This window comes from Apodemus sylvaticus, chromosome 8, assembly GCF_947179515.1.
Source record: "Apodemus sylvaticus chromosome 8, mApoSyl1.1, whole genome shotgun sequence".
NCBI classification, from domain to species: Eukaryota; Metazoa; Chordata; class Mammalia; order Rodentia; family Muridae; genus Apodemus; species Apodemus sylvaticus.
In genome coordinates, this window is record NC_067479.1 from 26,955,408 (window position 1) to 26,966,312 (window position 10,905).

General features: G+C 41.3%; 1 protein-coding gene across 1 annotated transcript; it reads left to right on the forward strand.

Annotated features, from left to right (window-relative positions):
* Positions 1 to 21: 21 nt before the first annotated feature.
* On the forward strand, positions 22 to 10,643 carry Mzt1 (mitotic spindle organizing protein 1). The gene is made up of 3 exons (XM_052190807.1): positions 22 to 202; positions 4,293 to 4,438; positions 8,274 to 10,643. The coding sequence occupies exons 1-3, from the start codon at positions 139 to 141 to the stop codon at positions 8,292 to 8,294; spliced, it is 231 nt and encodes a 76-aa protein (XP_052046767.1). The 5' UTR covers positions 22 to 138; the 3' UTR covers positions 8,295 to 10,643.
* Positions 10,644 to 10,905: the final 262 nt, after the last annotated feature.

Consider the following 10,905-nt stretch of genomic DNA (forward strand, 5'->3'; position numbering starts at 1 on the left):
GGGGCCTGGCCGGCGGGGGCGGGGCCTGGCCGGCGTGAGCGCGGCCGCGCGGCCGCGCGGTGGGAGTGCGGGGTCGAGGGGCGGGCGCTCCAGTTCCGGGTCAGACCTTCTCCCACCGGTCGGGGGCCTCTCCTCTCCATGGCGAGCGGTAGCGGCGCGGGCGCGGCGGCCAACCTGAACGCGGTGAGGGAGACCATGGACGGTGAGTGCGCGTCGCGCTCGTTTGACCTAGCCTGCGCTTTCCGTCGTCGAGCCCTGCGTGGAGGCGTCGTGGAGGACCCCGCGGTCTCCGCGTCGACCTCAGCGGTGTCCTGCGAGGGGACGGGGAAGGGACCCGCCGCGACCTTCTCGAAGCCGGCGGCCCCAGAGCGCCGGCCTTCCGCTGCCGCGTAGTTTGGCGCGTGCGGAGCGTTCTGGCCTCGCGTCCGCGGCCCACGCACCCAGCCTGGCTCCACGCGACCCGCCCGGTCGGTCCCTGGCGCGCTTGTGGCACCGGAGAAGCCTGCGACTGAAGTCCCGGGCGAAAGGGGTCGCGGACCTTCGGTCACGGCTCAGCCCCTGGGTGGGCCCTGGCGTTTCAGTAAGGAGTTGATTCCAGTGAATGAGCACGTCTTCCCGTCCCCATCTCCCACTCCTTAGACCCGGAGACACGGGTGACCGCTGCCGTGGGTGTGTCCGCGCCCGCCGCCCAGTGGGTAGCGCGCACCCACAGGTGCAAAAATAAGTCTCTTCCGGAGTTGCACTCTCTCTGCTATGGGTCTGCAACTTAGTACTTACCTCTCGGACCCAACACTTAGAAAATAACTACTAAACTAAAAAAAAGTTTTAGATCCGAGGGATCTTGTGGGTATTTAAAATAAGACAACCAGGAAAAGTGTGAATCAAGTGATGAGTTTTGTTTGTTTCTTTCTTTTGCGTTAGCTGCCATCCCGTTTGCAAGCATCTTTCTTTGGTCCTCATTTTTCCGTCTACCTGTGGTGCTGTTTGTCTGCTTTGGCAGTGGCTTTGACGGTTTCCACGGGTTACCCACTCCGCATCTTTCTCAAAAGATAACCTTATGTAATTGTCACCGTACTGCTCCCAGTTTTCTTCACTAAACGCCCACCTTCATCTCGCCCCTCCTGATAGAATCTTGGAATGCCTGCACTGATCACTGCTTTCATTTTTAAAGAATGACACTGTTAGAAACTTTGCATTTGTTTTCCCACCTAAGTGGTGTTTGTTCCTTTTCTGTCCCCAGCCTGTTTTTTTTCTCCATCCTAGATGTTTCAACAAATGTATTGTTTTATAAAGTAACTTTCTGTACACAAGCGTACCATTGTGGCTTTGGGGTTGTGTCGTTCAGAGACAGACTAAGCTATATAAAATATAGACATCGATTCCTGATCCTTCTCTTTGTGCCTCTGGAGTGTCCACAGAGGGCTGGGTGCACCAGTGTATCTTTTGAATATTGTCTGAAGAGGAAAACTGGTCAAGTTGGTGGGCCTGCTGTGAGTACTAAGGCTTTGTATGCCACCTTTTCTGAGAGAACTTGCTGTGAAGTAAAAAGTACAGAATATAAAAATGTACAGAATATAAAAATGTTCAAAAGCGAAGACCACAGAAGTTTGTTTGCTTTTATTTTGAATGGAGAGTACGTGTGAGGTTTTAGTGGATTTAAGTCGTTGTATGAGAATCAACATGAAATTTTCAAAGTTTGGGTCCTGTCTTTCCTTTGATAGCAGTTTCTTCAAACTCAAATGTATTTCTCCCTTCTCATATTGCTCAATTCAGATTCCTAATAGTGATCTAAGCTTTTGCTGTCAGGGGTTTGCTAGGTTAGTGGGACTCACCTGGAAAGTCTTCTTTAAAATGTTGAGAGCAGGCATGTAATTTGTTTGCACATGCTGTGGGAAGAGTCTGATTTTCCTCTGCCGTACATACTCAGAAACAAGACAGCGAAGTCCCCATTGATGAAAAAGAGGTTTTCCCTATAAGAAAGGAGCAGAAGGGAACCACAGTGGGGTTTTGAGGACCTTGAGGAAGCATGTTGCACTGCCAGCTACCAGACAGAAATGCACCATCTGCCATCACAGAGATGGAGATGCCCCATGTGTGTTGGGCTAAGATGCTTCTATAAACCTTCCAGAGATCTTGGAGTTGGATTGAGAGGGGTATCAAAGAGCTTGTGAGCAAGAGGAGCTTTCCATCTGAGAAGTCTTCATCCAGATAACGCAAAGTACCGCAGGGGAAAAAAGAGAAAGTCATTATAAGTAATCATGAAATATAATGGCAGCAGGATACCTGGTGGGCCCATGCCAAGGTGCCCCCTGAGAAATCACACCATGCAACACATGTGTTATAAGGGGGTTTATATAGGGGAAGGGAGAGGAGGAGTGAGGATCTGGAGGGGGTAGTGGACATACAGACAGGCCCACAGAAGGCAACAGGGCCATGAGGGCAGAGAAGAAGGTGGAAAGGGAGAGAGGACAGCTGCAGTTTATGATAAAAGTGCCGCATGAGAGAGAGTTCACTCTGCATGGGAAATAATGTCCTAAGCATAATGCAAGGGAAAAGAGTATACAGCAGTCCATTATCAGTTGGCATGAATTCGAAGCACGTTGTTGGAAACAGCCTTCATTAACAAAGTTAATAGAACCGTTGTGTGTGTGTTCTGTAAGGAAGCGAGTCCTGGAAAAGCGCTTGGGTAACAGGTTCTGCTGCTGCTTTGCCTGTGAAAGACAGATATATTAATGGATTACCAAGAAATGCAGTGCAGGAGAAAGTGAAGGTAGCACCTGTGGTGTTCAGACACACCTATAGGCAGAACACTCACGCACATAACATAAATATAAAAAGACTGAAAGTGAAGTTAAGTTATACAAGCTTTTGTTAATAAAGCCAACAGATGGAGATATTATGTCAAATTATTATGAAAGGTTCTAAAGTTTTAAATGCCTATTTTGCTGAGTATTTCTTTTGGAATTTGTTTTGAAATCAAATTTAGTATATACAGATGTATCACAGTCAGCACAATGTTATGTCAGTGGAGCAAGTGTTAAGAGCAGCTTAACTGTTAAAGCAGTGCAGAGGTTAAGAAGTTGGCAATTCAGAGAAAAGGCACGTTATGCAGCTAGCTTTTAAGTTTTTAAGATTGAGGCACCAGGTTGGCAAGATGGTTTATAAGGTAAAGATGACCTGCCAGCAAGCCTGATGACCTAGACTTGTTCCCCAGGACGTACGTGGTGCAAGGAGTGAACTCTAAGTGGTTCTCAGACCTCTGCTTGTACACTGTAGCCTATGGGAACGCACACGTGTACACACATGCGTCAGTCAGTCAATAAATGTTTCTTAAAAAAAAAAAAAAAAAAGCCGAGAAGCACATTTTGGTTTCTGAATTCTAAGGAGCTGACTCCTTAACAGACCAGGGCCTTGCTCAGCCATTGTCAGAGAAGCTTCCTCATGCAGGAGGTGAGAAAAACTAGAGACCCCAGTCAGACATTATGCAGAGTTACAGACCCAAATGGGGTATCTTCCGTCAAATCCTTCTTAGAACCCAGGCAACCCTGCTGAAGAAGACACCAGTGAAACAAGGCTTCTAGATCAAAATGAACAAAGCCACGTGAGCTCACAGAGTTAGGGAAGCGTCATGCACTGGGCTGCGTGGGTCTGCACCCGGCCTGAGTATATTCTGGCTTCCAGCTCAGTGGGTTGTTGTAAGTGGGATTTCTGATATCCAGATGAGTGGGTCTCTGACTCCTGTGCCTTTTCTTTCTGTATGAAGCCTGTTTGTTTCCTAATGCTAATGGAGAAGGGGTGAGATGCAGAAGGGGGGGGGGCTAGAAGGAGTAGAAGGAGGGGAAACCAGAACGAGGATATAGTATATGAAAAAATAATCTGGTCAAAGATGTTTTTTTTAAAGGATGAATAAAAAGACTTGAATTTCAAGTTATAGTCATTATGTCAAAGTGTTTTTCAAAAATTCTTAAAAAAAAAAAAAATTCTTTAACTTATCTTTTTAACTCTTCATATTATAATTTGATTACTATATTTCTCTCTTCCTTTCTTCCTTCCATATGCTCCCATAGATGTGTACCTCTCTGCTCTCCTTGAAATTCACGGCTCTAGGTTTTTACTAATTATTGCATGAATATAGCTATATCTATATCTATCTTTCTCTATGTATATATACATATACATACATATGTATATATATGTAAAATATGTCCGGTCCCTTACAAAAAGAAGTGCTACATGCGTTTTTATTTTTAGGTGTTTATGCTTTTTAAAAATTGTTTCTGTATCATTTTCAGTTCTGCTTGAGATTTCAAGAATTTTGAATACTGGTTTAGATATGGAGACCCTGTCTATTTGTGTGCGGCTCTGTGAACAAGGAATCAACCCGGAAGCCTTATCATCTGTTATTAAGGAGCTGCGGAAGGGCGCTGAAGCACTAAAGGTTAGATTTGCATGCGAGTTTGTTATAAATAAAAATACTATATCTAGAAGTAACTAACAAGTTATATAAAAAATCTTACCTAAACCAGATTATGTTAACTACTGAAGCTATCCTGAGAAAGTCTCAAGACCAGAAGCTAAATGTTCAGACCACAAAAATTATTGATTAAGCCATGATTTTTTTTCTTAGAAATTTCTCTCTATTTTTAGAATTTTTCTGTGTTAACTAGAATTGTGCCTCCTGCCAAATGTTAAGTTCAGATTCTAATCCCCGATACCAATGAATCCAACCATATTTGAAAATAGAATCTATGTATCTGTCACAGATTACAATGAGCTCACATTGAATTAGGGCGGCTTCTAATCCAGCAATTGGTGTCATAATTAGATAAGGAAAATTTGAATACAGATAAACAGAACACCACGTGAAGACAACCAGCCTGTGTAAGGTATCTCATTAACCATGAATAGTGAAATTTCAAGTGATTACACAAGCCCAACCGCAAAAAGACTTCCCTTTTCTTTTTTTCTTTCTTTTTTTTTTTCCCTTTGGTTTTTTTTTTTTTTTTTTTTTTTTGATTTGGTATTTTGAGCCAGGGTTTCTCTGTATAGCCCTAGCTGTCCTGGAACTCACTCTGTAGACCAGGCCAGCCTCGAACTCAGAAATCCGCCTGCCTCTGCCTCCCAGAGTGCTGGGATTACAGGCATGTGCCACCACTGCCTGGCCTTTTCTTATTTCTAAGAAAATGATACTGTGTAAAATATATAAGTTGCTTGTTTTTCAGACAACCCAAGGGTTTTTTATTTTCTTCTTCTTTTTTTTTTTTTTTTTTTTTTTGGTTTTTTTCAAGACAGGATTTCTCTGTGTAGCCCTGGCTGTCCTGGAACTCACTTTGTAGACCAGGCTGGCCTCAAACTCAGAAATCCACCTGCCTCTGTCTCCCAAGTGCTGGGATTAAAGGTGTGCGGCACCACCACCACCCAGCTATTTTTTTCTTTTTAATCTCTGAATTTTAAACCTAATACAAAAAGGTAGACATAATATATTTATAGAGCAAATATCGATATAAAGATACAAAAAAGGGCTGGGAAGATGGCTCAGTGAAGTCTTTTGAGATGAATTTAATCCCCAGGATCCAATAGGAGTCTGGGTTCAGGAATATGTTTCCTAGAGCTAGTGGGCCATGGGAGGGTAGGTAGAGATAGGGTTCCTGGGGCTTGCCGGGCAGTTAGTGTAGACTAATCAATAAACTCATTCATCAGTCTCACTAACTGAATTAGATGTCTAAAACTAATTTTAAAAAAGTTTAAACTTCATTTAAATGCAATCTTAACACTATTTCCACTGAGTTCTTTCTTGTTATGTCTGTGGTGTTCTTTTATGTTAAATACCACTGTGATGTGTTCCTTTTATGCAAATAAATTTCCTACCACAAATATACAATTTACCCTTTCTGTGCTGAGTAGATACTAAGTTGTGCTACTGTGAGCCTTATTTAGCATTATTGTAGTTCATATCTCTTCATGCTTATCTATGTGCAGTTGTTTTTGGTATGTACCTAGGCATAAAATGGCTGGGCCGTAGGTTGCGTGTTATCTACTTAAGAGATCATTAAAGTGCTAAGCTTTCCCAAAGTAGTGGTCTAGATTTATATTTCACCAACAGCATGTGATTTGCCTTTGCTTCATAGTTCATCAGTGATCCTTACTGGGATCACTGGGATCTCATTAAGGAATGTGTTTGGGATCTCTTTTTAATTGCACTTCTGAGTATCCTAAAAGTGAATGCATTTTTTTTTTTAAATTTTTAAAAAGGTTTTGTCCAGCCTTTTAAAAAATTCACTTGCCTTCTTTGTCATCTTTTTAAAAACTCACTTTATAGCTTTCACAGCAGGTGAAAAAGAACTTCGAAGTAAGTAGTTAAATGAACACTCTTCTTGTACTAGAGAGACCATAAGGCTCGGGCTGGGCTGGCTTCCTTCCTCCAGTAGTTCAGTAGCAGTCAGTGCTGCTTAGGAAACTAAAGCTGATTGCAATGTAGTTCTGCTACTGATAGTGCAGTGGTAGACTGCAGTTTCAATTTGCATTGTTTGACAAAGAATGTGTGAGCCAGCTTTTTAAATGTTTTCTTTTTTGAGACAGAATTTCAATATGTATCCCTAGCTGGCCTCAAACTGATGGAGATCAGCCTGCCTCTGCCTCCAGAGTGCCACCAGATACTTCGTTATTGTTAGGTCTTCGTTAGGGTTTTACTGCTATGGACAGACACCATAACCAAGGCACGTCTTATAAAGGACAACATATATTTGGGGCTAGCTTACAGGTTCAGAGGTTCAGTCCATTATCATCAAGGTGGGAACATGGCCGCATCTAGGCAGTATGGTGCAGGAGAACTGCTAGTGGAAGACTGACCCAGGCAGCTAGGAAGAGGGTCTTTAAAACCATGCCCACAGTGACACACCTACTGCAACAAGGCCACACCTCCAAATAGTGCCTTTCCCTGGGCTAAGTATATTCAAACCATGACACCTGGTAACAATTTTCAAACTGTATTCTTACTCTTGTGTGGTAAGTCTAGAGGAGAAAAAAGCTAATCTAGACTGGTTGGGAGGTGATGATTATAAGGAAAGCAAGGTCAGTTCTGTTGCCTGTAAAGGAAAAGTTAAGGATTTTTATTTGCATTATTTATGATTTTCCCAATATTTTATTATATTTTCCTGAAATAGCTAAAAAGAAATTTTTAACTAGGAAATAGAAAAAGAAGTACATTAAAAATCCAGCATGTGTTTCTAAAATTAAATTGATCATTTTCATATTGGCATGTTTTGTTTTGTTCTGGTTTTTTGATGCTGGATTTCTTCCGGAGTTCAAGGTCAGCTCCCTCTCTTCCGGGCTTAGCCTCCCAAGTGCTGGGCTTTCTGGCAGATAGATGCTCATTCTTTCCAGTCATCCTAGAATACATATCAGATCAGTTTTTGGTGGCTCAGACATACCCGGGAGGTCACCCAATCTGGGAAAGAAACACACACTGCACATTCTCATTCGTGTAGATCCTAGCCTGGAATATGCGCATGTGTAGACAGCTGTAAGGGACACTGCATACCACTTAGAAAGGAGACTGAGAAAGGGTGACTCTGGGTGATGCCAGCAAAAGGACACGAATTGTGACAGTGCAGAGCTCATTGTGTTTCTAGTTTTAGTTGACATGCTGCTCCCGTCCCTGTGTGTCTGCATACGTATATACAAATGTACTTGGTAGTGGGGGTAAAGCACAGAGTGAGGCCGCATGGCTTCAGAGAAGATGTCCTTACTGCAGCAGTGACATGTGGAGCTTGCGACTGGAAGGACAAGTGTGAGCTCTCTATTTCTGAGTTCATTACAATAAACTTATCTTTAAGTAAAATACCATAAATACTTTTTAGCAAAAATAAAAAAGAAATGAAAAGAAAAACGACAAACCTGTTCACTGTTTCTCTATTGCTGGAATCCTTTACTTGTAGCTTAATAAGTCGTTCTCTTTTTTAATTCTGTCTTTGCACTACAATAAATGAAGACCTTGGAAAACAAGTTATGTGTTAACTCATAAAGAAGTAGTACATTTAACATGATCTCTATTGTACACATGACTTTTTCTGTTTGTAATCTAGAGTAAATTTAAAACATCTTCATAATAGAACAAAAAATAAAAATCATTGTATTTTTCCAATAAAAACTAAGTGAGTTGTGTTGTGGAAAGCTTGCTGTTTGTTAAATATGGTATAGTATCGATAGATCTACCTCCTTAGTTATCTTAACCATGGTTTCTTAAAAAAATGGATCTTGCTCTCTTGTTGTAGGCCGCTGAAAACACAAGCTGACTTCCAGAGAATTCCTGAGGAGATGTCAAGCGTGGCAAGAAAATCTGAAGATTCCATCGTAGTTGAGATATAAAATGACAATGCCGCATGCTGCGCAGAGAATGTTTTCTTTTCAAAAGAATTATAAAACCACAGCTGGGCGAGTCAGCAGGAAGTGGCGAGAGAGGACTAGTGCGCGTTTCCGTTGCGTCCTGTTGCCGATGGCCCGGCTCCATGGTGTTGCTCTGCTTATTTATGTACTCCTTATTGATAGCTCTGCTAGCTGTGAGTCTCTAAACAGCATCTAGCAAAGATATGCACAGCTGCTGGGCCTGGTAATGGATCACATCAGAGGTGTGCGTAGTAGTTATGACTTGTTGACATTTCCATTATAAACCTTAATTTTGAATTATTTAAGCATAAAAACTGTGGCTGTATTCCTTTGAGCTGCAAGAATTGATGAGTTTCAAGCTGCCTGCCATTTGTGAATTTTGCTTTCTGTGTTTCACATCTTGTTTTTAAAAATAGGATAAAAAACATGTCCTCTCATCATCTCCTTAACAGAATATTTAGTTTTTTACACAGTTTTTGGCAATTAAAGGTGTAAAGAAAATCATTTTTATATTGCCTAAAACTAGAACTTGTAGAAATTTGGAATTTTAAAAAGGAATGTCAGGGCTTGACTTAGCATTATTTGTAGTTTGAACCATTTGAATCTAATTAGAGAAGCTGAAAATGCTTTCTTTATAAATCTTATACCCAAATAAGGGTCTACAGAATAATGTATAAAGTGAAAATAGCAAACATGGGAAATTCCTTTTTAATTTTATTGCATAAAAGCAATAAGCTTACTAGTGAATCTTGAGTGGCTATTAAGTCACTACGTAGGTGATATGTTTCAACCAATTAATTCTTATTTTCTGAAGAAGTAGGATTTCCAGTTGTTAAACAAAAACTAATCAAATATATACCAGTGACTTTAAGTATTATTTGCAGAAAATTTTTCTGTCATTATTATTTTTACCATTAAAACTTTTAACTCATCAAATGAAGGTCAAAGATAAATTAAAAAACTTTATTATGGGGACTGGAGAGATATCTCAGTGGTTAAGAGCACTGACTATTTTCCAGAGGTCCTGAGTTCAATTCCCAGCAATCACATGGTGGCTTACAACCATCTGTAATGGGATCTGATGCCCTCTTCTAGTGTGTCTGAAGACAGCTATAGTGTACTCACATAGATAAAATAAATAAAATCTTTAAAAAAAAAAATTACGATGGAATTGATTCTGTTAAGTTTGATTCCATGCCAAACCTTTTTTGTTTCAGACAAGCAAAGGTGGTTTTCAAACCCTTTAGTAATTAAGTAGCTAGTTCCTCTGTGCTCTCAAACTAATCTCATCTGTTAATCAGTAGCCCTGCTATCAGAGGCTGAGGCAGGGGAATTCTGAATTGCAGGCCAGCTTGGGCTATGTGGGCAACATAGTGAGTCATGATCTCAAACAAAATCTTGGCTGGTCTCTATTTTGACTTTTTAAATGTATGACATCTTTAGTAAGGAATTTACTGTATATGAAAATATTAAGATGGCTATAGAATATGCATTATACAATTACATCTTAACCCTTGAGTAGGGGTGTGTTGTGGATGGGCCTGGTACTGTTTGTATGTTGATGCTAATTCCACTCTCCTGGGAGGGGCTGCAGACAAGGAGTGAGTCAAACTCAGGTGATTTCTTGTGAACCAATCCCCTAGTGAATAGAGGAGCCAATCACTGGGCAAGTAGGCGGGACTTCTGCAGAAAGGAAGCGGGAGAGAGTTAGGCCTTTTTGGACAGGCATAGTGTGAGAACAGGATGCAGCCTCCCAGTTTCAATAGCAGATTCGCCAGAGGATTTAGATTTAATGAGGCATACAAGTTACGATTTTAGTTGTTGCCCCCAGTAATTGTTGCCATTGTTTCTAAACTAAGTTTGTATTGTGTTTTCCTTCACGCAGTGGCTCCTCTGGGTTCAAGAGAGAACTGCGGCAAGGTGTGGGTTTGCCTGAGGTGCACCACAAAGGTCATGAGGTTTTGAAACATGGTGCTGGCATGGTAGCGACCCATCAATGGGAACCTAGTGAGCAGGGTGGAGAGATCATGGAGTTCTGAGTCAGAGTCTCCACCAGATAAAAACAGGTCAGCCATAGGCCACCAGGGCAGAGACTTGGTGGCACAAGTGCAGGAATGTGCCGGTTCGTTTTTTTAATATTTCCCACGACAGGGGTGGAATTCTTCTTTCCTAGTAGTGAGAAGAGATAATTACATTAGCATTGATTTGGCTTTAAAATTCATTTGACAATTCAAATAAATGTAATATTTTTTTCTATATCTTTATGTGGAGAGTCATAAAATTTATTTGTATATTCAAATATATGTGAACATTTCCTAATAACTGAACCAAATATGTTTCAAACGATTAAGAACTCAATTTCTTGTCTCATTAACCACTTTATATTGCAGTGAAAGCTAGAGTAACTCTGACCATGTTTAGAACTTTGTCATCATCTCAGACTGAAACAGCACGTTAGTGATTCCCCATCCCTTCCCCTGACCCCGCCATTGCTCTGCTCTCTGTCCATTAACTGAACCC

Coding starts and splice junctions, on each gene's coding strand:
- Mzt1 (XM_052190807.1), top strand. CDS start 139: ATGGCGAGCGGTAGCGGCGCGGGCGCGGCGGCCAACCTGAACGCGGTG. Junction 203..4,292: donor GGTGAGGGAGACCATGGACG/GTGAGTGCGCGT, acceptor TATCATTTTCAG/TTCTGCTTGAGATTTCAAGA. Junction 4,439..8,273: donor AGGGCGCTGAAGCACTAAAG/GTTAGATTTGCA, acceptor CTCTTGTTGTAG/GCCGCTGAAAACACAAGCTG.